This window comes from Neopelma chrysocephalum, unplaced genomic scaffold (assembly GCF_003984885.1).
Source record: "Neopelma chrysocephalum unplaced genomic scaffold, ASM398488v2 Primary Assembly neopelma1_96671, whole genome shotgun sequence".
Classification (NCBI taxonomy): Eukaryota; Metazoa; Chordata; class Aves; order Passeriformes; family Pipridae; genus Neopelma; species Neopelma chrysocephalum.
The window spans coordinates 1,360,588-1,387,762 of NW_020925316.1; the positions used below are offsets into that span (position 1 = coordinate 1,360,588).

At 40.9% G+C, this 27,175-nt stretch overlaps 1 protein-coding gene across 5 annotated transcripts in view; it reads right to left on the reverse strand.

Moving 5' to 3' along the window:
- Positions 1-27,175, reverse strand: part of LPAR1 (lysophosphatidic acid receptor 1) — a 70,412-nt gene that overhangs the window by 14,238 nt on the left and 28,999 nt on the right. For all 5 annotated transcript variants that reach the window (XM_027709015.1, XM_027709019.1, XM_027709016.1 and 2 more), the window contains one exon: positions 22,109-22,856. In XM_027709015.1, coding sequence (XP_027564816.1) covers positions 22,109-22,856 — 748 coding nt within the window. The remainder of the gene's footprint in view (positions 1-22,108; positions 22,857-27,175) is intronic.

Here is a 27,175-nt window from a genome sequence, read left to right on the forward strand (position 1 = left end):
GCTGGTGGTAGATAGACAGATTCCAGTGGCAGCTTCTCTGTGATTTCCTCTTTTATTTACCATTACAGAATCTATATTGGTTTAAAGTTTTCAGGCAAACACAGAATGCAGCACTAACAAAATTTAGCCTTTATTTCAACTCATACCATCAAGAATCACGTTGCCAAATCATGCATTATACTGGGGAAAAAAAGGTGCATCTTCAGCTAGCTCTTTCTCTCACCAGTACACATCTAGATGGGCCCTGGGAATGCAGCTGCATTCTCATCACTACAAATGAGGGAATCCCAGTCTCACCCACTTAGAGGGTTAACCATTAAAACTGCTTCTGGGTTAGGCGAGTGATATGTCCTCTCCCTGTGACTAAGCTTTCCCAAAATCACTGCATTTTTGCAGATGTGAGTTTGATTTGGCGTACTGAACTGATCCTTGTGTTTCTATTGGCTTACAGGAACAGCCCTCTACCTTTGGCAGTCTCCTCTCCTGTTCTAAATTTAACCCTGCTAAGAAAAGTATGGCACCTAAAAGCATCCAAGTATAGTGCTTGCACTGTGTTAGCACCACTGGCTTAAAGATTTCTACATAAATAGCCTCTGAAACCACAAAAAAGAGCACTATCATGCTATTTTGAAGCTTGCTCAGTCTGCGTGTTTCTAAGTATGTGACGCCTTTGACCTCTGGCAGACAGTTTGCTCCAGTGTCCCTATAAAAGACTGTAGATTTTGGCTATGATAACAAGGAACAACAATGATGAAGTAAAAAAAAAAGGCACTAAGTCTTCTCTTTCACTTACTACCATCTACACATGAAGGAGCAACTGTATAGCAGCAGAATACTGAAATAACTGTCCATGCCAAAATTGGGCTGATTCCCAGCCACCTTCATCTCTTTCAGGGGTGTTCATGAGAAGTGCCAGACAAAGGTCATTTAAATCCAGCCCCTATCTACCATGCAAAGAAGGCGGAGGTGATAACACTGCTGCTTTCTTGCCTGCAGCTCAGCTTTGTCCTGGGTCCTCTGCTGCTGGGCATGAGTGAGCTGTCTCTGTTCCCACTGAACTCTTGGCCTCTCTAATAAGACTGTCAAAGATGACAGCAATGATTTTCTTCTGTCACCTGTCTTCAGACTAAAGGCTTGTCTCTCACAGTGACATAGAGAAAGCAAGCTGCTGCCAGGGCAGAGCTTGTGGCTGTGCTCATGGAAGGGCTCCCCATGGACCTGCTAGTGAACATGCTGCTTCTGGAGGGCAAGAGCTTGAAAATTCTTCCCTTTTAGCACTCTCCACTTGCCAGGGACTTCAGTCCTCAAGGGATAAGGGATTTAAATGCCATTCAGTGTAAAATCTTTGCCAGATGAAAAGGAAACCATCTAGAAGTTTTCAAAATACACTAAGACACAGATTGAGATGATCTGGTAAAAATGCACATCACCATTATGTAAAGCAGGACAGAACTTTTTAAAATAACCATTAATAACAGTTCCATCAGATGTGGCAGATCAGCTACATACAGTGAAATCACACCAATGGCTGCCAGAGACAGAAGACACCTGTGAAAGCATTTACTTTACACTTGGAATGCCTGAGACTAAAAGCAGACAAAGCAGTGGCATCCAAGAGGCAAGCCTAATTTGTGCTGTGTAGTCTGATGGCCCTTATAGTTATCCAATCCTGTCTGACTGATCACACATGCTATGCACTCCCTCAGCCAAACTTGTGCACACCTGATCGCTTTGTGGGAACAGGTTCTAGGTGCAGGGCTGGGATGTCTGCTCCAAGAGAGGTGACAGAATACAAGCAAGGAGACAGCCATCAAAGAAAATGTAACTCCACTGATTCTCACAAGCAGTTGTAAAAACAAACAGTTGCAAATGGTACAGCTGCACTGAAAGCCAGCCTCTAAAAGGAAAACAAAAGGCTTTTCCATGCTCTGTGGAAAACAAGAAGGTCTGGCAATGTTATCAGTCCTCAAAAAAAGGTCTTGGTATGTCTAGGCCATCTACTGTATTGCATCTTTTCACTTTGAACAATACTGGGTTGTGATCATGGATGCAGGGTTGTGAAACAGAAAACCAAACAACATCAGTTTTCCCCTGACGGAATAGAGTTGTCACCCAAAGGACCAAGACCGATACCAAACCACAAAGGCAACTTCTAGTTGCATTACCTTCAGCAGCTGCACATGTCTGCAGCTCAGCTATGGGGCTGAGGAGGCAGTAAATTGACAGACTAGCAGAAGGGGTGAAACAGGGCCAAGAGGATCAAAAAGCCCAAGCTCCTCAAATTCCTACTGCCAGCTTTTGTACTGCTCCATGTTAAAAAAGCATACAGCACTGAGCAGACAAACAGACAGGCTGTGCTCACTAGCAGTGCTCAATAGTACTAGCACATGTCCAGGAAGCAGAACCTGGGGACAACGGGAATATGTTTTATTGCAATGCCAGCTAATCAAAGCACCTACACTGAGTACTCCTCCGCCAACACACACCCCAAATAGTACCTGTGGGATCATTCTGATTGATTTAATTCAGCATTGCTCAAGTATTAAGTTAGATTATTTTGGAACACACAAGCTGATGCATGAATTTGGAAGACTTCTGCATGACTGCGGTTTTTTTTGCCTTTTTTTTTTTTTAGCAGATACTTGAGGGCTTGCACCTAAAGCAAACAGGAAGCTACATGAGATAATCTGAGACCTTCCGGAAAAAAGTCCTTCCACTGAGGAATTTTCGGGTTTTAAAAAAAAAGAGACAAAAAAGCTATTAGTACATTGTAAGAAAATTGCTTGCAAAATCCTTCCACTCAGCAAATTAATTGCTTCTAAGAAGTCCTTCTGGTGTTCTAAATGAAATACACAGCTTTTTTTTCCTTCTTCAGAAAAGAATAAAATCTCCCTAATTATTCTGCAATGTACTGAAGGTGCCAATCAGAGGTGACTTTATTTTTTTTTTTAATGTTTTAACAATGGAAAGAATATTGAGGCAACACTGAGGTAAACTTGAACACAGCACCAGTGCACAGGGGAGATGCACAAAGGAAAAGCCCTGATGCAAACTCATATCAGTCTTTGCTGGACTTCATTTGAAGCTCCTGATGATACTTGTTGGCTTCTCTTCATTTTTCTACAGAGGTCAGAGCAGTGGCCATAACAAAGTCAAGCTAGCAAAATTAGGGGTGAATGCAGCAAGGCAGAGGGGTCATTTCAGTGCTGTAGGAAAAGCCCATGCCTCCAGCTGCTTGTCTTTAACAGGCAGGCTTTGTGGCCTGGAGAATGATCACAGCTGTACCTCAAATAATAAGGAGCCAAACCAACCAGCACTGTAAGCTTCAGATCTGCTGCACTCTTACTAGCTGTTCTACAAACTGTGAAGGGAGAAGAAGAGCACAGATTTTTCTGTTTCTGGTATCTTCTAGGAGAGGCAAGCATCAAGGGATGTGTCTGCTTACTTGCCCTTCAAAATTAATCAACATTCAGCTTCCTTAGCCACCCAGTGACACTACAAGAATCTTTATTGGCATCAGTGTTCTTGCTCTTGTCCTGCCATCCAAACCCCGATATTGTAACTGTATTCATTAATACTCTATCTATGTGCGTGAGAATACAGGGCAGTGAACAGGGAACATCAAGCAGAACTTTCAGACTGTCATACTGTACTTTTGGTCATTTCATCGCATTTTCAGCACATATTTTTCCGAAAATGAGTATTAGCAAAATAAGCACTCGTTTATTTTTATCATTGTCTACCCTCTTGTCTTAAACTGTTACTCTTGGGGATGGTCCTATGTAGGGCTAAGAGCTGGACTTGATGATCCTTGTGGGTCCCTTCCAACTCCACATTTCTGTGATTCTGTGATGTCCTCACCCACAGGGAAGCCTATTGGGTAAGACTTGAACACTCAGCTCTCAGCTAAACCAAGTGCTTCTTTGGGAAATTCAGAAAGCTGGCTTGTGTCTGTTGTCATACTTTTAGCATGGTATACTTATCTTGCAATTTAATGCATTTGTTGCCCTCTGTATTATTCATATTTTAAGTATACACGTGTGCTTCCACAGAGAGTGTATTTATCACGAGTAAGCCAACAAGAACCTGCATCTCTGTTGCTATTTTGCACCTGGCTATGAGACTTATTGAACGCCACCAGAGTTCTGCTCTGGCCATGAGGACTCACTGGGAGTGACCAGGCTTATAGTGTGTCACATAGTATCATACTACTTGTTAGTCTGTAATTGTGGTAGTTCTTATTGAAAATGACTGGACATAAGAGTGCTGCATTGGCTCTGTATTTCTGTTGCTTAGTGTTGAATTGGCTAAGATCCAGAAACTAAGCCCAGCCATCTCCATCCCCTTTGATATCTGAGGACCAGCTGGAACCACAAGGGGGTTTATTTTCTGTTAAATTTCCTTAGTCTTGACGTGTCAGAAAAATCTGCCTTATTCTTAACATGACAGCATCACTTAGTAGTGATGAATTCTAAGCAAGTCCTGGAGACAGAAGACACTTCCACAAAGAGGGCAGCTGTGCTCACAACGATGAGGGATCGCCTGGAAAAACCTCACTCCGAGGACGCAAACTGCAATATGCATACTCACCTTTTAATCAAAAAGGATGAAAATATTCTAATACAATTTCTCCACTTAAATTAAAGAACAATTCATACATGAAGTGAGCTACAAAATCATTAAATATTTCCAGATATTTTTGTTCCTGATATCTCTCATGTGGGTTCATGAAGTGTCCAAACCTATCGCTGGCCTAGAAAATCTTTTCTCGGAGCTCTTTAAAATTCTGGCAATGTGTCTGTTGTTTTCAAGCACTTGTGTTTTATTTTCCTGGGGCATGAAAGATAGAGGTGTTTAAACAAAGAAAATATACTACCCGTCTTCCAAGCACGTGGACTTTTCTGGTCTTTTTTTGAAAGTGGTCAGTCTGTGTCACAGAAGTGGAGGAGATGGTTTCAAGATGTGGCAACATCCGTCTCTTATTATCACAGATTTCAGCACACACAGAACTCCACTATATCACACTACTGCAAAATGTTGCCTGCAAAATTGCATGCCTTTAGCTTTACAGGCAATTCTATCAGGATACTAGTGCCTTTTCTAGGCACTGTACTAACACTACTTTTGATTAAAAAAACCCTCAATTTAACTCTTTATAACACTACCAGAAGCCTTCTGCTTGGGCTGACTTTTTTGCTTGTCGTCCCTTCTGCTTTCTAACATACATTTGAAGAGATGCTCAATGAAATGTCTAATGCTGCATCCATTAGACATTTCACTCTTCTGCTTGAAAGCATTCACAGCAAAAAGAGGCAGTGAACTTAAACTTCAAATGGAAAGAAGGATATCAAACTTCTCTAGTAAAACCTCTGGCAAGTTTAATATTTTCTTTGGTAATTTTTGTTATTTTTGGGGAAATCTGCATTCAACAGTCCAATGTACCATGGAGACACCCCACAACTGACACTTTACAAGATTCCCTCTACTGTATGAGTTAAGGGTAACTCTTAATACTCAGCCTGTGGATGCAGGAGACCACTCTGCAAACTTTGGGGGGGAAAGCATATTGTTTCAAAGTGAAATGCATAAAGTACAAAGCTTATGAATGGATAACAGTCAGAGTTTTAGTACATTTCATCACTGCTTTTAAGGTCAAGTCCAGGTTTGAAAATCTGGTTTCTGTCCCTGCTAAGATTTCAACAATGTTTGCAGTGAAATCCTTGTGTTTACACAGACAAATGCAGAAATTGTGCTTCTGCCAGCTCCCTCCACTCATTTTAAATGGAGGAGGTGTTAGAAATGTGAGACACTGTTGTATGCACTGTATCCTGGAAAGTTGCTATATCTTTGGCTGAGCATCCCTTCTGATGGTAAATACTCAAATAGGAGCAATTTCTTTACAGATCAAGCCTTAACCGGCCATTATTTCTGTGCAATCCGCTTTTTCAATTACTGATGATCAACTGGGTCTTGAACTTAGGAACTGGAAGTATGAGAAAACTACATTAAAATAAAATAATGTTTAAAATTTTGGTGTTGAGTTTCCCAGAACACTGAGAAGTTACAGTCTTCATAAAACTATGAAAATTTTGGGGAACTTTGAAAGATATGCAACATTAACCAGAGGATATGTCCCAGCCCTTGTTGATTTCTGTGGGCTCTGGTGGACTCAGAGGGAGCTACCCTAAACAAGAAACCCAACCCTTAGCACCCCAAAATCTCAGCAGTAACAGTAAATTGACCTATGCTGGCCAGTGGCCAAGGGCAGCAGGCTCTTTTGCATCTCGGCTTCCCTCTCTCTTGGATCATCACAGGCAGGGAAGCTGGGAAGCAAATGCCTGCCTACCCAGCAGGCAAGGTACCCACTACTCCTCCTGTTGAGACACGTCTCTCCTTCAATCAGAGAGATATATCAATTAGAGGCATTAATGTTGAATAATTGTACTCTTTTCTAAACTTTTCAAGGGAAAAAATTAAAGTTCCATATCTAAAATTAATGGGGGACTCCTACTGATTTCTTTTTTTTTTTTTTTAGTTCCTAGTATTTCAGTTTTTAAGGAATTCAGCATATCTTCTAAATGTAATCAACTTGCAGATGGGCTGGAGGGTATGAAACAGGCAATTTCAGCAAAACAAATGAAGAAACAAAAGCCTAAAGCACTTCAAAACCTAGAAGAAAACCTAAACAATTCAGCAAAAGCATAGTGAATTAAAAGCACCCTGTTAATTAAACCATGTTGGCTTGTAAAATCAACATCAGTCTCCATAAAAGAAATGTAAGAGGTCAAATCCTCAAAGCATATTTCCAGTAACAGTTTGATTAGATCTACTCTTACGGTTTAAATATGTCTATTTTTAATGCACACTGGAAAAAACTCATGGTATTTCTATGGGCAGGTAAAAATGGAACAGTTACTTGTGTCATTTCACAACCTGGTTCCAAAAGCTCAGGAAAAAAAGATTTCTCTTCTTACAGGAGTAAATCTCTATGTACTGGGTATTTATGCCTATGACAACGATTTGCAGGAAGGTGTCTACACTTTATTTTCTGGAAACAGGCCTGGAATTTCTCTGCCAGGAAAATCTGGCAGCCTGATCCAGCTCAGAGGCATGCGAGATGGGGCCCCCAGTGCTGCAGGACAGGGCGGTCTTGACTGTGATGGCCCCACAGTCCTCCCACAACTCAGGCTCCCACGTCTTATCCTGGTGGTTGGGCTGGCTTTCAGAGGTGCTGATCTTGCCTGCCAGCTGTACCGGGGCAATGCCATGGAGACAAAGTTATAAATAAAGAAAGAGAGTGGAGAGACAGGAACAGAGGGAGGGGAGAGGGAGGAGAGTGAAGAACTAAAAAAATTTAAATAAAAGGAAAATCTCACAGGAAACAGCATCAATCAGTACTGTGTTCTCTGGAATGTGTTTAAAAGCTCCTATTTCTGGAGTGCATAAAGCTTTATCTGCACCTCTCACACTACTTGGTGGGGCAAGCAAGGCCAATGCTGAGTACCTGAAAGCCTTCAGCTCTTTCACAGTACCACAGAGCACCACAAGGTGAATGCAGCAGTCAGGTATTTGATGGATGAATAGGCTGAAAGCTGAAGTGTTCATCAAAAGAATGCTACATTACTTATTGCAAGTTAAGTACTTCGCTCTGCTTGTTTACTTAAATTGACCCCTCCCCCCTCCAGAGAGAACCAAGCCAATCTTTTCTGCTGGCAAGATAGAAACCCAAACAACTCATTTTGTGCAAAACACTGGCTAAATAGCCAAGGATCAGATGCAGATTACCCTCAGTGAAGGACCATTTTCAATCTCCATGTTCTGTAGAAGCCAAATAGCCTATAACTAATATGCATTCCCTTTACTTTTGTGTGTGTGTGTATACGTGACAATAGGAAGGAAGTCAAGCTACCACATACTCTGATATTACTCTCTCCTTGTTGAAGGAGAGTAAATCCAAAATGCAATTGGAAGGCCAAGTGTATCCACAAGGCTGAGCATCAGGAAGCAAGCAGCAAAGAATTATCCCTCAGTGGCCTGCAGCCATGCCACAACATTGCTTCTATCCAGGGCAAGGGCCTTCTAGGAAAGAGGTTTCAAAATGTAAGAAAGCACGAGGACATGCAGAACAACGTCAGGGGCCAAGCAGGAGAGGGATGTTATCCAGGTAGCCTTTTCATGCACCTCCTGTCCCTGAGGCACAGAGGTGAGCACTGTCCCTGGAGATGAAATTGGTGCAGGCAGGAGGCCCTGTAGAAACCTATGGAGAAGGGAGGAGAGACAGCTGTGGGACTGCCAGCTGTCTTGGGGATTTCTATCTTCTCTCTTCACCGGGGGCAGATAGATTTTTCAACACAGATCTCATTAATCCCTTAGTGTACCTGAGAAAGGAAAAGGAAGAAAGTCCTAGATCTTCATGACTTTAGAGCTAAATCCTGCAGACAACCCTATATTCTTCCACCAGAACAAATGCAGAGTAAGCAAAAAGCCAATTTGATTCTATTTTGCTACATAACAAGCATGTTTATTGAAATAGTAATAAAAATCCAACTGTGACCTCTTTGAGGAACAATGAATACGTTCCAGTGCTATACACCACAAAAGATACTTCCAAAAGATGCGTTGTGGAAATAAATTTTTCTGTCTTCATGGAACACTCACACAAGTTCCAGAAACTAACAGAAATGTCCATTTCTTCCATTTTCACCACGCACACACACAGCTTCAGTGACCACAGTACTGCATCTCTTCTACTCTCACCTCACACACAGTTGACTCTTTTTCTCAAATAGTAATTATTGAGTCATCAGCCTCAAAACAAGAACTTTAGTGAGCCTATTTTCTTGGTAAATGATTATTCAGTTTCCTAAATGTTGCTTTGAATGAACTGACACAGGGGGTGGGGTGGGGTAGGGAGGGGAATATAAGTTTTTCGTTCATGTCACTGTCAACCTTAAAGACTTTTTTTTTTGCCTTTCAAGCTTGTGCACCACCCTACCATGTCCATCCTGCGCAATAAGATGGCAAATCCTTCCAGTAACTCAGTGGCATCTCTGTGGCTTCTGGCAGCACAACCCACCATTAAAGTAATTTCTGTCAAGTCAGGTTGAAGACCTTCTTCAAAAAGTATCTTCCTTGGCCCTGAAAGGTGAATCCATGTCAATGCAAACCTCTTTTGTTTTCAACGCTGACGCCTGCAACTGAGGTAACTTTAAAGTCTCATTTGTAGCTAGTGCAATTACTAAACGGAGGTTGTGCCTTTAATATAGTATGTGCTTGAGAGGTTAAAACAGAAGAGCAGTTGACCAAGCAAGACTTTTGCTATACTGAAATTATATAAACCCCCTCCAAAGCCAGCTGACAAATCATATGCTTGAAGTGAAGCAGTAGATAGAAAAATGGAGGCTTAACTCTGAACTATCTGAATTGCAGATCATGACCTCCCCATCTCCTTCATGGACAGAACACACAGACATTTCTTAGTCTCAATGAAGGATGACACTGAAACACCTGAAGATGTCGCAGGATCACAAGACATTGCATTCACTTCTTGCCTTCAGGTAGAAGAATAGTTTGGGTCTCCTCAGGTGCACTCTACCTCTCCTCCAGGGAGCAGGAAGGACAAACTACTAATAGATGTTTTGAGAGCTCAAAAGCTGCTTGAAATGAGAACTCCAAGAAATACATGGCAGTTGCTCCTGTGCAGCAGCAGTAAATGAGAGAGGCATTGGAGAGGGAATGGATGACATCAGAAGGAAACCCAGACAAAGCAAAGGTTTTGGACTCAGAAATTAAAAAGCCAAGTACCTCTCTGCTTTGACATTACGTTGGAAATCATCCATTGGAAATAAAATAAAATAGGGTAGGGCTTTCATATTCTTTACTCTTTTTTTTTTTTTCATGGCAAAGACAAGGGATCTCCTGGAAGAGAAAGTGGTCAGCACTGAATGCCATTTCTCCATTTTTCTATTTGCCTTCAGAGGCTGAACCAGAACTTGGTATGCCCTGCTGACATAACTTTGAACATCAAACACTAGGCAGACAAGCTTTGCAGGTCTGCCAGCTCAAGAAAAACAAATTTGCTACCACAAAACTCTGTTTTGATCTGTACAGGCAGGAGTCAGAAATACCCACACAGCACTCCCACCCTGCTTCCTACAGCATGGTACAAGCAGATGAGAGTTGTTATGCTTTTCTATTTGCAGAGAAGATGTTTACTAAAAGTAAAGAGGACTTTACTCCTTCGGCTGGTGCCTTTCCCCATTGTCATGGTTTAGGAACAGTACTCCCCAATTCAATGCTGACATGAGGTGGCATCAAATACCTTCTAGGTTGTAGCCATGCCCCCTCCTGGCTACTGCAAAAAAATTAACCCTGTCCTGGCTGGAACCAGGATGCCCATCCATGAAGCTCTTCACAGCTTGGAGTTAAGTCATTCTTTGCCAACTAACTGAGTGCAAGTGGCCATCTTACACTTCACATAAAGTCGACAGTTTCTTATGATGTATTGAAAGACATATATTTCCCCATTAAATGGTTGTAATCTGAAGGTAGACACCTCATAGCTTGAAGTTCATACCCAAGCTCATGTCTGTGCTAGTAAATGTTTAAATGTAACCTGCCCATATCAAAAGTAGACCTTGTAGCACCGACAGATACTCGGTCTTATTAATACTGTTATTCACTACACTGGTCACTCGCTCCACCTGCCAGCTGAAGAGAATAAAAAAAAGCCAGCTCCTCATATGCTCAAGGTGTGACATTATAGATTGTTTTTTTTTAATTATGCAGAATTTTTTCCTCCCAGTTCATGGAAGCTGACAGCAATGCACATGCTATAGGACCAGCACTAAAAAGGCAGAATAGGAGGAGCAGCATATCTCATGGGAGAATGGCAGGCAACATCAGGTCCCTGGTGTGGTGGCCTGGTCTGTTTTGGGGTGTTAGCACAACTGTTCCAAGTTGGGAAAAGTGAGCACAGTTTCAGGTGCATCCTTTTCTCTTATATAAGCAGGACACAGTTACAATAGAAAAGATGCCATTAAATATATTTATTTTGATACTTACTGAAAGTAACCAACTTTGTAAAAAATCCTGCACATCATCAAGGAAATCCTTGATTTAAAAATCATTTAATGTATTTTAAAAATTTTCCTTGAGCTTTCCTTTTCTGAAGTACAGTTTTCAATTTTAGTCTGTTTAAAAGAAGAAATTGGCAGCCATTCTACAAATATGCAGTAGTTTTACGCAGTTGTTTTTAACTCTCTATACACTCAGATTTTGCTTAGAAAACTCTTCTCTGAGTTACTCCTTGTACTTCCCTAGAAAAGTAAAAAGTGGGCACCTTAAAACAACTTCAAACAAGGGAATATGAGAATTATCAATGCCATATGTCAGAACAAGTTCTTTCTGAGGTTATATCAATATCAGAAGATGGGAAATAGCTCCCTCAAAACTGCTTTTAGAAGAACAAGGAAGGTACTGAGTCCAGGGGAGCTTGGCAGCTTTTCCTCAGTGTAACAGCTAAATTCCCCCGTCTTTTTTAGGAGACGATGACTTCTTTCATGAAGGAAGATATTTCAAAAATCTTAACTGTTCTTGCTTATCTATGGTTATATTAACAAACTTGCAATCAGATACCAAGTACTTTATTAAAACAGAATCACCCAAGCAGATAGCTCTTACTCCAATACAAAGATATGCAACAGACTTGCACTCTGTCTCTCCCCTAAAACTTGTCTGAACCTTTTTTTTTTTTAAAGTAACCTCTAGGCTTTTAATGCTAACATCAAGGAATTACTGTTTCAGACTCTGCAACACACAGAGGCTGCTCTTCTAACATCAGCCCACAGCAGCAGATGGCCACCCCCATGGTAGGTATGTCTGGGACGGTTTTATAGACCAAGTTCTCACTTTCCCAGTTGCAGAACTTAAGGTCACCCTATCCACAAACTTCAAAGCACTCATCCCTGGGTGTTCGAACACCTCCTGTTCACTGGTGGGTCTGGAAACCAAGCATTTTCACTTACAGCAGTCCTTCCTTCTCCAGTACATCATTAAACAGCACAGAGTGATGGATAACACTAGAGCATGGAAATGCCTCTGATTTACAAACTATGTCATAGCTTCTGAAGTGTCATGACCTTACACTAGAAGCACACTTGGACGTAATATCAGCATTTCTTCATATGGATACAGGAAAATCAACTTCAGAGACTTTTTTTTCAGGTTGAGCAAAGTTGAAGGGTGACACAAACTTTTCCTAAATGAGAACTACAGAAGGCATTGGGATTTTCTGCCGTTGTTGTTGCTTCCAGCTTTAAAGAAGGGTATCAAAGTGTAAGTGCGTGAGAGAAACAAACTTGCAGAAGGACTGAAAAAAAAAATAAAAAAAAAAGAAAAGATCTTTGTCTAACAGAAAGAAAAAAAAGGGAAGAAAAAGCAGTCCACCTGTGAGCTCAGTGACAGCATCCCCACCAGTATGAAACAGGAAAATAGGAAGCTGTTCTGCCAGCAATAGAAGAGCTCAGAATCATATTTCCCTTTCACATTCAGATTCAAAATACATTTATTAAAAAAAGGCACAAACTAGGCCTTTTCACTGAACATTCTTTTCATGCCGAGACTAGAAGGAGGGAGGCACAAAGGCTGTTATCTGAAAGCTATCATTCACTGCCAACCATTTCCCATCTCACTGACTGGCTGCTGCACCTCAGATGTCTCAGCAAGCTTTTCCATCCACAGAAACTTCGTATTTTGATGTTAAAAGTCATAGTTTCATTGAAACTATAAAGGGAAAAATAATTTGATATTTAAAATTGTTATTCTTCTGTTTTCATGGATTATCCTAGAAAAAAACAAACAACCCAGAATGCTTGTTCACACTGCTCATGTGCAATGATGCAATGCAGAAGGAGCACCACTGCTCCTCTTCCACAAAACAGTCTCTTGTTGTCAGTGTTTTCCACTGGTGGAAACAAACAACAGTTCAGTGCCTCACTGAATGCAGTTTTACAATGCAACTAGCTAACAGCTGGCATTTTTGTTAACATAATTTCTCAAGCTGAGGTCTAGCTATAGGTTTGGCTCTGCATTTGAGCAGTTTTGGCTGAAACACAGGAAAAGAAATGGTATCTCAAAAGTGAAAACAGAAGCAAGTGGCTGGACATGGATCTTATACCCCATACCTTCCGGACTGCAAATCCTTTGCTTTAGCAACTACCAAGGATGTCTCAGTTTTAGCTGAGGGTGCAAGAAATGTAGCCATGAAAGTCAGTGAAGAAAATAACCAAAACATTTAGAACCAACTCCCCATGTAACTATGTGCTTTCTGGAGGACAAAAATGTTATCTTGTGAGCACCCACTTCGTAAACGCATCATTGTTGCCTCTTCTAAAGGTGGATACCCATCTTCTCTTCCAAAAAATTCAGCTCAAAACCTCTGAGATCAGTAAGACTTGGTCATGTGCTGGCATTTTACATGTAAGTCTTCCTGTACATGCTGATTTTCAAAATTGCTGTTTAATAACAATTTCTGCCCCCAGCCATCACCTTTTCTCCAAGTTTACCAAGACCTCCGCTTCAGAGCAAATGTTCCATAACCGATCCCTACCTCCACTGCTTAGGAGAAGCCCAGTTTGATGAGTACTCCCCCGTGGATGTAGCACTGCTAAGTGGAGTGTGATGGCAGAGCAAGGTATGTTACTAATTAACTTTGATTTGGTGTGTATTTTCAGTAGGTGAATATCAGTCCTTTGTCAGCAGTTTGTTATTCTACCTGGATTCAACACAAAATGTTGAATTCTATTGTTCAGGGTAAAAGGTACGATTTCCAAATCCTACTATTATTAAAGGAAAAAAAAATCAACTCCCTAGGCCTGTTGAGAAAATACCTACTTTTACCATTGTAATTAATTTTTAGAAGCTTCTTAGAAACAAGGTAAAACTCATGTGAGCAATTAGAATTTATTTTTTGTTTATAATATTTTTTAATCAAAAGGTGAACACAAGTGCAAGAACTACTTAAGGTTTACCCTTTCTGACCATTCTGGGAAAAATGAAGAGAGCTTTCATTTGCCCTTTAAATTTATTTCTTCCTTGAAAAGGTAATAAATTACACTGAAGTCAGGGGAAGGACTTTTATTAAACAAGGCCTCATTTTCATCATACTTAAAGGAGTGTATTTACTAGAGGGATTTTTGCCCCCCTCAAAAATAAAATAAAATGAAACCACATTCCTGCCTTGGGAAATGATGGAAGTTCCTCAGAGCACAGTTTCAAAGGATGCTAAATGAAAACAAATAATTCTTATTCCTAACCGAAGGGGGAAACTTCCACAAGGTTTCCCCAGGGTGAAACAATGAATTCCATCGGGATACCTGTAATACTTTAGAGAAAAGACAGTTAACCAGGGTTGTATCAGCTTTAGCTGCGGATGCAATAAATTTAATTGAGAGAGTCAGCGAGGAAATTAAACAAACCATTTAGAACGAGACTCTCTCCACACTCAACCATGCTCTGCATTCAGAGAAAGAGCTGCTCCAATGCAAGGCAACAATAACTTCTGCTTTATCCAGTGGAGCTTGCACAGGCTTGTTTTGGAAAAGAAAGCTACTTATGAAACAAACTGACCACAGGGTCAGTGCTTCCTTATTCTTTTTCTTTTCAGTATCCTCAATAGCCAAGCAGTAAGGGGAAGAGATTTGGTTTGGGGCTACTAGACAAAATTCAAAACGACCCACCAGAATTCATTTGCAGGACTATAAATGACAATAAAAATGATCAGTGAGTGAGATTTAGAGAGACACATTACATGTCAGAGAGCACACATAGTACCCCTTTTACTAGCAGCATAAAAAACATCAGGCAATCAAGAAACATCCAATGAAAGTCCAAGGGGTCCTAAATTTAAGACACATTACTATCACTGCATAATTATGTAGAGATTACAGCTTAGATCCATGGCAAGTTTTCATGCTTCCCTTATTTTAACTGAAAGCAGAAAACCTAATTGATATTTAACAGTTCTTTGTGAAAATTTGCCTTCCTTTTACCAAACAGTGCTAGACCCATCTAATATAGCAATCAAGCTGTATTAAGCAAGAAAAAAAGAATATAGACATTTACATTTATAAACATAAAAATGTTAGTCCACTTGTTATGAATCACTGACTAAAAATCCCATTTTTTGTTATTAAATCTGAATGATTTTACAATGTAACTTTCCAACAAATACATGCAATAATATAAAGACTTCCATTCCACTTCATCTGCTTGCAAGCTGAAAGTACACTGTTTCTTTTAAATCAGTACCAAAATGTCATTAGGATGCACAGGGGAAAAAAACTCCAACAACAAAACCAAAAACATAATACCTAATACATTAAAAGTAGAAACAGCAAACCCTGGAAACCACCCCCCCAAAAACTGTATGTGTTATTTTCCTCCAAGGAAGCTTCTGAGAAGCAATCAGAACTACTCTTAAGGCCTTCCACTAAAAGAAGAGAAAGAAACCCAAGCCATCGAAAATCCTGTAGGATAGATAATGTGTGCTATTAAAAAAATAATTTTAATTAAGATTTCACTTTTTCATGCAAATGTTAGATGATACAGCTTGAAAGTATTGCTGTCACACTGCAGCTCTAAGAGCATTATGACAAACCTTCCCTCTCCATAATATAATAAGAAGAATTTATTTTGTAAACTCTATGAGCTCTCCATTTAGACTACAGTCATCAGCAACGTTTCTCAGTTTACTCGACTGTGAGGTTAAATTTACAGTTTATGCACTTCTAAAATATACTTATCTAAAAACACTGGGACTGCACACAACTGCACCCTGTGTGCTAGAACAGAAAATCATTGATGCTCAGACTTGTATTGCCTCTGTTCCAGAGTTTATTGCCTTGTTTTTCCGCCAGGACTAAATCAATACACAAAGTGACGTTACTATGATGCAGGGGTCAGGCAGGGTTGGTGACTCTGAACTGGCTCCCCTGTGCTGACCACAGGGTAACACAGTATTTATGGCTTCACACTGCCCCACTTCCAGAGAAGAAGCTGTGAAAAATGCTGCTCTCGTATGAACTCCAGCTTGATCTCACTGCCCAGCATGGCTTTCTAAGGAAAAGGTAATAAAGTCAAGGAAAAAAACCCAACTGGATGTTGCTCTTATCCCCCATGGGGCCACTGCAACCTGACAGAAGGACATCTCCAAGCTAAGATGACATCCTCAGTTTACAGTCATCTCAGGAAAAATGCTGCTGGAGAGCTCATCTCTCTTGACACCAGCAGGACTCCTCAAGGAGGAGGTGAATAGCTGTTCTTCTTCCAGTCACTGCACTCACAGTTAAACCTCAGCTCCTCCAAAAGATCCTCTCATAAGCTGCATTGTGCTACCAGGGCTGATGCTTGCTCTGGCCTACAAGAACAACTTTCCATGCCTAGGGAAGATCTGTCAAATTTTGAGTGACACCATAACCAAACTCTGTCTAGACAAGATCATCTCCATTCCAGTCCAGGACCACATACCAGTTAACTGGTGAAATATATTTCATAAGGCTCAGGTAGGTCAAAGGCCTATGATTTGGAGGACAACAAAGAAACCATTCTAGTTAACCACTGGACAGTGCATGAGGGGTATGGAAATAAAGACATCAGACATGCCTCTGTCAAGACATGATGTGCTGTTGATCAGGTTGTAGCATTATTTCACGGTCTTTTTATTTTCTACTGATAATCAAGTGTTTTTACTGCATGAGGGGGAAAGTAAGTAAAGATCCAGACCTTGTGTCAAAAGAGACAGTGCAGACATAGAAAACATCTTTTTAAAAATGTGCTTTCACAGAACTTCAAATTTTTTTTATCCTGAAATGAAATGCTGCATATCAGTCAATCATTCAGAAAGGTTAAAGTTATCAAAAATGCACTTTATTTGCTTTAACTGTCTAGCTACAGCATATGTGAACATTCACGTGCATTAATGCAGCTATTTGCTGCTTTCCAACCTCATTTGGTACCTAGATGTGAAAGAAAAGCTGCAAAAATAAGTCTCATGCAATTCATAAGTGCAGCAGAGGGGGCAAGAAAAAAGCTGTTGCAGAGCAGTTCTACCCATCCAGATGTTTATATTGAACTTCCAGATGTTTTTCTTGCATTTATTCCTTCGTTATAATAAGTAAGGAACTGTCTTCAAACACAGTAAGACTCCTTTAAATCAAAAGAGTTTATACAAAAAGAACCTTCATTTTTTCATGTGTGTCCACATTAGTTTCCCAGTCTTACAGAGTAAACCTCATTCCTGCAAACAAAGAGGATGATCTTACAGGCAGGAAGTCCTAAGTGTCTTTTTACTTCCCAGGAATATAAAGGGTGTTTTGTAAAGAAATTGCGAATCTACTGTTTGCTCTCCCTACATCCTGAGAGTTAAGCTGTGGTGCTTGGCTCAACAGGCATGGCTAATTTTGCCCAAACACCTTTGAGAACTCACATAACACAGAAGGCTAATAGTCAGAATTAGTAAAATACACACAAGAAGGGTTGTTGCTATTATCGTTATTTAAAATTCAGTTACAAAACCTCAGTATTGCAATCTTACAGCCTAAAATCTACAGCCTAGAGAATAATGCTCAAAGATGCATATGGAGCAACATGGCAGAGTTATCCACATTGTAACAACATGAGGTGACAAACTAAGGTTGGATGCTTCATCAGCATTTAGGCAGGAGAAATATAGGCTAGCTTTTTCAGCAGTAACATTCTAAGCTGGTAATTCTCTACAAATGCAGGTATACAGGAACACTTGAAAGACCCTAGCCTTTCCTGCCTTATTCCAGGCCAAGGAAATCCAGACCAGAGCTAGTTTTCCAGGCCTGAGCTCTGAAATCCTTCATTTGCTGCTTTCACTGCTTCTTAAAAAAGCCAAACCTGCATCTGGCCCAGCCAAATGCATTCAGTGTCTAACTATGACCTTCACCAGAAAAACAGTTCAGCTTTGTCTTTAAATGTAACATGAGAAAACGTGGAGAACGGAAGAGAGAATGCCAAGTTTCAGCTGATGTATCTGCTCAGTTTCTGCCTGTTCCCTGATTGCTCATTTAAAGGGAACACTTGGTGGTGGTGAAAGGCAAAGTGTCATTAAGCTGCAAGCCAGACCAGACGTGATTTTATGGCTATGTGCAGTACACAGATCAGTCTCTCCTTAGTCCCAATGCAAAGGAAAGACACAGTATAGAGAAAGAGCTTTATGTTTTTTGTTGCTTTTGAAAGATTTCAAAAGCAGCCTTGTTAGAAGAAAAAAGGGCTCAGCTATGAAATCACTTCCTTCTGTTTAAAATCTTTTACTCAAGGAAAAAAAACACAAAAGAGCATGAAAAAAAAATCTGTTCTCTGCTTTTGACTTGTTCCTAGGATTCAGCATGCCACCCGCTCTGTGGGATGACACAGTGTGCCAGATCCCGACCGCTCCAGCCAGCGCGTCAAGCAGCCACAGCCCTCCCCACACAATCACCCTCTTGTCAAAGGCGGCTGGCATCCTCCCCGCACATGCTGACAGCATCACTGCCTGGAGGACTGCACCCCCTTTAGGGTAGCTCTTCTCCTTTCGAACAAGGCAGCAAGGCACGAGGAGGGCAGGGCATGCTAGGCAGCTAATGAACAAGAAACTCTTGTGTTAATTGCCTCCCCCTCCTGTCCCCAAAACACAGTGAGGATGGGGACAGGGGAAAAGATGCTCTTCTGCGTGCAGGAGCAGCGTGGCTTGGGAGTACAGCCAGGAGGATAACTCCAGGACACCCGTTTATGGAAGTTTAAAAGTCAAATGAACAGTTCATTGCTGCCCAATTCACAAGGGGGTTACTTACGGCTGAGTAGCATTTCAACAAAGATTCTAACATGAGGAATGGTTTGTCTCCCTCTGCCAATGCTGATTCGTTTACCCAGACTCCCAGTTCTGTTTTCTCTTGGATGTCTGGGCACCATCCCTCTCCTCCAAAACGAATTGTCTTCTCCTGTGTAAAGTAGGGTGACACACACCAGCTCCCTTCCCCCTCAGCTATGGGGCAGGAGAGGAGGGAGAAGGATCTTCAGAATAAACTGAAACACTTCCTTTCCCATCTTCACCTCCTGCAAAAAGTTGGTCTCTGCCCCAAACAGCAATGTATTATTACCCTAATCTGCACCATTAAGAAAGGCAGGGGTTCTTTTCCTCTGTGTTATTGAGGTTCATTGATGCAGAAAAAGCCAGATTGCATGAGGTGAGTGTTCAGCAAGTTTCTCTATGCAGCCTAAGACACACACTTTTTCTGCCCTTCCCAAAATAAACTTGCAGCACTACCTTTTGAAGAAGGCGTTCAGGAAGTATGACACTTGAAACAACATCTTCTGCTTATGAAAACTTTAGGCCAGAGTTACAGGGAGACTGCAAGTCGTGACAGAGCACCAGCACACCCACCTGATCAACAGGCTGACCACACCACCTACTCCACACTGAGATATGTCACCTATGCAGCACTTCAAAGTGGTGCTTAGCTTTTTTCTTTAGAACCAGAAAACAATCCTCCATTGGAATGCAAATTCAGCAATATGGGATGGTACTCCTTAGCTAATGGCAATTAATGAACATTTCTTAACACCTTGATACACAAACATTTAACTCCCCAAAAGTCTCTGTGGTTGCCCCCAAGCCTAATTCTTGGCTTCAGTCTATTATTTACTTATTAAATTAAAAAAAACCCAAACACAACCCTACACAAAAACCCCACAGCTGTTTCCCAGCCATCTTTATCTTGCAACACTGTCTCACAGATGGTTAGGATGTGGAAGCATTGCTGCTTCTTTACACTATAGTTCTGAGACTGACCTCCTCCAGCCAAAGAAACCACACTGCTGAAAAAAAAAACTCCAAACCAAACCAAATTAAAACCCAATCCCTTTGTAACATAATACCAAGGTGGGAGCTGCAAGTACAGGGTGAAGAGTGTCACAGCCTAGGAGTGCCTTGCTTCCGCCAAACAGATTTAATAAAACATACGTTATCACTCTTTGTAAACAGTGTTTTATGCAGATTAGAAGACGTGCTAAAGTACAATGTGTGCAAAGCACTGAATGAAGCGCAGCAGTAACAAGAAATAAGTTCCTGTTTGAATTTTGAAGAAAGCTTCAACATGTACTACCTGCAGTCCTGAAAAATCCTGCCTCTTTGAGGAATCAGAGGTATTACTGAACTACATCTACAGCTACACAGGAGTGACATTCAGTTTAGCTAATGTCACTTAACCCTAAGAATTTTTCCACTGTTTCCAGAACAATACCTGAAAAACATATGGTACTTATTAAGGAAAAAAAAGGGTCACTTTATGTTCCCTGTGCACCTGTACTGTTGCAGTCACAGTGAGCGGATTGTACATCTTCCCTCTGACCTCAGCTCATAAGGAGAACAAAAGACAGTACAACAATGCACCCTTCCAGCTGCATACATACCTCTAGTCCCATACATGCTTGGGATTAGCTGACTTCTGATATTTATTCAGCGAATATTTGTTCCTAGAACTCTGCACTGCGTTGGTGTAAGTGCTCACTATTTTCCACCCACTTTTTTTTTTTTTCCCAAGTCTGAGCCAGTCTGTCAGCTCACAGGAAATGCTCCACTGCTGTATGAACAGTAATTCCTTCAGGAGGGAAAACAAGGATCTATTTCCCCAAAATAAGACCGCAAAACCTGAATTTTCCTTGTGTTCTTAACCTCATCTTGCCTTCTGCCAGGAGGATCACGGAGGTGGGGAGGGACAGACTTCCAAACCACCAGGAAGTCAAGAGAGATTTTACCCATCACTACAGTCTCCCTTGCAAACTCATAGATATTCTTTCCCTGAAGAGAAAGACACATAGGAATACATCTTATCAATGGCTGAATAGGTTAGTTAAATGCACAATTCATATTCTGGTTACAAAGCTAATCACTAGATGAAATTGCAACACGTAAATTCTTACACTAACATGTCCGTTGACACAGTGACTCACACCAAACCTCTGCAACTATTCTGTCATGTTTGTGGTAGAAAGCACAAGTCATGGTGTAAAGCTATAAGAATCATGATGTCACAGTGAGAAATGAGGCTAAGTTTTGGGGCTTTCTGGACCGAATACTGTTGCATTTATGGGCTACTAGGGCAACCTTTTGATGCAACTGGGTACTGGAATCTCAGGAGACCCATGTACTGTGCTGGAAGACCTAATAGGTGGGAACATATGCTGGGACAAGGTGTGACAACCTGCACCATCCCTGCCACCTTCAGCTCACTGTTATCTGCAGCAACAAAGAACAAACTGCAAAGAACATCACCAGGCAATGGTACTCAGTAGTCAGGCTGTTCTTCTCCATAAGCAAACAGAGCCCAAGAGAAAACCCAAATAAAGTCATTCACAAAATGACAGGAACCTCCTGGGTCCAAAGTGTGTTACAGTATTTTCCTCACATTTCCCTGTTTTCCAAGCCCTAATGCTTAGGCACCTCCTCAGCAGTGTGCTGGAGAACATCAGTGCTCCGTGTTACAGATACTGAGACGTGCCAAACATTATAGACCTGAGTGAATGGTATATGCAGTCCTGCTTAACATACAATCTTTTCATGACTAGCCTGTAGCCCCTCACTGTTCTCCAGATATCAGAGTTTTCCATGAATACACACACCACCCTTTGGGTAGCAAAAAGGAAGACAAGAGGTACTTCAGTGGAAGATTGAAATTTCTTGTACTATTTTAAGTTTTCAGCTATTTGGCATCTTCAAAGGCGAAAGGGCAAACTCTGCATATGATAGGCTGCTGCGATAGGTTTTAAACATGCATTGCTGCAAAACCCCACCACATTACATCTTGGGGTTCTGGATTTTCATCAGCTTCATACTACAGGGCTGAGTGACTAAGTTTCTTATATCAACTTCCACAATTATGCTTGCTAGTGCCAACACAGTAATGAACTCTGGACGTTCTTATTGTCTGTGCCTCTTCTAGAGTCTTCTAAATGCTGCTGACCTCCCAGAAGCCAGACATTCGTTACTGAAAACACCTGATAAGAAACAGAGTGGAGAGAAAGAGTGGGCAAAGTAAGCACTTACCAAGCACAATGACCACAGTCTTCAGGAGGCTCATCATGGTGTCCCGATTTCTGCGGGGTCCAGAACTGTGTCTGGACATTCTCATAGTCCTTTGGCGAACATACCCAAAGATATGAGCATATAGGACCACCATGACCACAAAAGTGACCAGGTTGAAAATAGCCCAGAAGACCAGGTAGGAGTCACTATAGAGTGGTGCCATGTTGGAGCAGTGAGTGATATCACAAATACAGTTCCATCCGACACTGGGTATGGCACCCATGACGATGGCCATAGTCCAGATAACAACAATTACGACGACCACTCGCCGGTTGCTCATCCGAGTGTGCAGCTGCATTCGGAAAACTGTAATATGCCGCTCAATAGCAATGGCCAACAAATTGGCTACAGAAGCTGTCAGGCTAGTATCAATGAGACCCTGACGGAGAAGCCAGGTGCTTACAGTCAATCTTCTAGTGTTGGGTCCTGTGTTGAACATTAAGTAAAAGTAGGCCAGCCCTGCAAAAAAGTCCGCAGCGGCTAAGTTTGCCATTAAGTAATAAATAGGAAAGTGGAATCGGCGGTTGACATAAATAGCCACCATTACCAAGAGGTTGGCCAGCATTATGAAGATGCAGACGGTAATCCCCAGTCCCATTACAAGCTTGCTGACAGTGTTCCATTCAGTGGCTAGATATTTTCCACTTCGGTTATAAAAGAAGGCAATGGTTTCATTGTAGTAGCACTGTGGTTCGCTCATGGCTGTGGACTAAAAGAAGAGGGGAAAAAAGAGAAAAAAAAAACAAAAAGAGAATTACATCAGAACTGAAAACATATGACTGCCTCCATGGATGAGACATGCATGAAGAACAGGGAGGGGGACAGGAAGGGAACACGCTTCAGAACAAATTTATTTTTTCAGACCAAACGGCATTCCACACCTCGCAAACAATTGCTCTGAGGAGTCTAGTAACAGCAACCAGATTAGAAGCAACCAGAAATGCTTCCATCTGCTCTGGGAGCCAGCAGGACTTCTGATGTAGTCGTAAATTGCATAGAAAATGAGCTTCTGGCCAAGCAGACCAGCTCAAATATTCACTTAAAGGGAAAAGCATGCAGTTCGTAAATAAGAAAAGTTAACTCTGCTACGGGACACCTTGTTTATGTTATCTGTGCATAAAACTGTTGTCTGAGAGTAGTGGTGTTAAAAGAAGAGCTTCTCAAAGAGGAGAAAAAGTGGATTACATTTATGAGCAGGTTTTAACTCTTTCAGTTTTCCATCGGGGCATTCCTTCTTGTCCTGTCTTGAGAAGTGGGAAGAACACCCTAAAGATTAAGATTGCCAATATGCTCTGAGACTGTGAATTATCAGGGGTTGTGTTTGTCCATAGAGCATGCAAGGCTTGTATGAACAATAAAAAAAACTTGACACTGCATTTGTATGAGCATCAGCCCTGTTTCTAAGAAGGGTTTGAAATACAGAATGCTTTTAAATATAACTCATCAGAACTGACTTATTCCAATTTGAAGTAGGAGTGAGCCAAGAAATAAGGAAAGCAATATTTGGCTTAACTAGTGTTAAAAGCATCCAACCTTATTTCCCGCATGTTATGGCTATGTCAGGGAACACATGATTAATTTTTCTTGTAGAGTACTCTGCCAAGAACAGCTATGGGTGCAACAAACAAGCCCCATACCTCATCAGAATGTGGAAGTTTTGCATAAAACTGTTGGCTCACAAGAAAATGCTTAATGAATTTCCTTTCTCAGTTACAATCAATTACTTGAGGTGTGATTCCCAAAAGGCAAACCTTAGAAAAAGAAACTCCTCTGAATAACAACCTGGTTCCTTGTCTAGCACACGTATACAATGAGGATGTAAAAATAAGAATTTAAAAAAAAAATCAAACCAAGAAACTCATGTCAAAAAAGTGACTTTCTACACAAGACTCAAGAGACCTGCCTGCATCGCTTTTATGGAACTGAAACTCTATTGACTAAACTTGAATTTTTACAGAAAAAGGACCAGTTTTAGCAAAAAAAACAGGTAATAAGCCTAATCAAAGAACAGATCAACAAGACTAAAAGATGAGAATTTCTTCCCACTAAAACATACAAACTAAACCATATGTTTTGGACAGTTCCAGTCATTCTGTAGAAGTGGTACAGCTAAACTAACTTTCACATTGAAATAAAAAATGTGCAGAACTGGGAAATAGAATTAGTAACTGGACTCATGTGAGTCCCAAATGCACTGCATGACATTTAAATTTATGATAAAGAAAAAGGTCTTTTTAGAAAGATTTTACTTCCAACCTCAACATCGATCAGAAACATTTGCAGGTCCAGGATAAAAAATAAGCTAGAGTAAATACTATTTCTCAGCACAGTGAGTATAAAAGTTTTACTGTTCCTTTAGGATACATTATATCTTAGGTTTGAAGCCTTTCAGCCTTAATTATTTAAGAATTTTAAAAAGTTCTCATGTAGGATCTCTCTGTTGCATAGAAAAAAATGATTTACAGGGGATATTTAACAAAAGGAGACCTAGCTACAAGACATCTGGCTTTAATTCTTTGGTTAAAAACCTTGTAGTAATAACAGGTCAAATATAAGAACCCTTGAGGGAGAGAGGAAGTCATATGAATGAATTAGTGGCCCTTATAAAAGCTTGCCAACATCTGCAATAATTATGTGAATACATGGGGTTTTTGCTTTCTGTAGGAATATCTGGATGCAGGATCTAGTGGATTTTTGCAGTCCTGAATAAATTCTCTTTTCCTATATATTTGTTGATCTAATTTTTTCTTTCAGATGTCTGCTGCCCATATATAATGATTCCTGCTCCACTGTTGCTCCTTTGGAAAGAGGCCTGCTACACCTGGAAGAACACATATTTTTAGTTCAGAAATTTAAAATGTGGTAGGTATCATGTTTTTACTTTTTTTTTCTTCTTTTTTCTTTGTGTCTTTATTTTGCACACAGGCTTAGAATGTAAATTATTCCTTGATTTTGTAATATCCTCCACAACATTTGCATATGAAATCTGAATCAAGATAAAAAAAATTGACTTATTTACAAAATGCCAAGCCTAGGCTGCATGTATGAAACACTCATAAGAGCATGTAAAATGCCACAGAGTCAGACTTGTTAAATTTAAAGACATGACAGCACTTGAGCAATCTCAGAGAAGTCAGCACGAGGCTTACTTGCTGCTTCTCTCGTTTTGAAGACAGAAAAACAAAACACTGTTCACATAAGGGATTTTGGATAAGCTTTGTTTTTAGGGCATTCTAATCTAAAACCTGGGATCTCCTTCAAAAGTAGTCTTTTCACTCCCAAGGGAAAGAAGAGCACAAGAAGAGACAGTTTTCTGGCAAAAGTTCAAAAAGGGGACTTCCAGATGATCAGCTTTCTCAGATGCCAGCATATATCATAACGGAAGGTTTTGACCTCCCAGGTCACAAACATAAAAATCCCAAGGCATCACATTTAGTCATGATGCTGACTGGAAAGGCTCCAACAGGAGGCAAATGCAATGTATCTCTCAGTACTGAAAGTGTTAACATACCAAAAAGACATATGCACGCAGGCAGCCCCATCCCCTCTCCTGCCCCTGCAGGAAAAGGGGCAGGAAAGTTTATATTTTAATTTCCTGAAGTTTCACTCAGTGTGTTTCATTGCCTGTGTAAGCCAGATGTGTGGTGCCCTGAGATTTACCTCATCCATTCAGTGTATCTCAACAGAAGTTTAAAACAAACTAAGCTGCAAATTGCCTATGTTAACTAAAGCCTCTAGAGCACAACTGTGTAGAAAAAGAAAATATCTGAGTTATAAACCAACAAGACATATAAAGTAAGATGGAGTAAAAGCAGGCTAAAATCAAAATCCCCTCTCACCATATGCAGCTGACTCAAGATCCAGTTGTCCCAAAACACAGAACAAGAAAATTCCAAGAGTACATGGAGTTAAATCTCTCAGTATCATGAGAGGTAGTTATAACCTCAACACAGTACATGAAGACCAGGAAAATTGGCACCAGGACTTAATAAGCAAGACTCACTCTTGTTCTACAGTCAGAAAGTAGCCATCCAATGACTAGAACCTCACCTTCGCCTTTTCAGCCATTATTTGCTATACCTGTCTGGTTTTCTCCTTTCCTCCAGTTGTATGGGATAACACCACTGGGGTAGCAGTGAGGAGACTGGGAAGAAGAGCCATTGTAAGCAACTTTCCCATGTTTTGTGCTTGATTTATCTTACTGCTGCCCCACCTCTCCATCACAGCCTAAAGAACAGAGTGAGGATTTGAATCCACAGCATGGGGCAGCTTGACAGTGGGATGCCCTTGGGTGACTGGCCCATTACTCCCTGCCCCTCCTGGGGAAGAGACCAGATTGGAGAAGGCACTGGCTGCCTGGAGCAGGAAGGTGAGAGGAGATCTCTGGATTCTACCAGCTCAGTTGTGAGTGACAGCCAATTGGGTGAGGGCTGTGTATGGAGAGATACTTAGGGTGGAAAACAAGCACCAAAAAGTTTAACAACCACCACTGATTGATACTGCCTAAATGAAGCATTAGTTAGCACAAGGTGCCTGAGGGGCAAATGATCAGTTTAAAAACCCCTCTGCAATCTGAGAGTTTGGAGAGTTCCTTAGTCCACCCAACAGGGAAGAAAAAAAAAAAAAAGGACCCCTATCTCCCCACTCTCTGTATGCCTTGGTGCAGTTATTTCTTGCAGAGAGAAACAGACCTGAACATTCTTTGAATACTAAGGTCTGACTTTCACAGAAGTTTTCAAACCTGTAAGCCACAAAAATGAATCCATATTCAGGAAAACTCTTAAAAATATCTTAACCCTAAGCTCTCCAAACACAGCCTGCTCCTCTCTTTTTTTTTTTCCTTTACTGAATTAACCTTGACATGCTGCTATTTTCTCACCCAGAACACAGAGGAGATGAAATACAATTTATTCGGCTAATATGGGAATGGCAAACTAAGACTAGAGATAACTGTCTTACATCTTTACATTTAGTGCAGCAGCGAATGGAAAATCAGTAGCACTGCTTTCAGCTTAGGTAAATACTCTT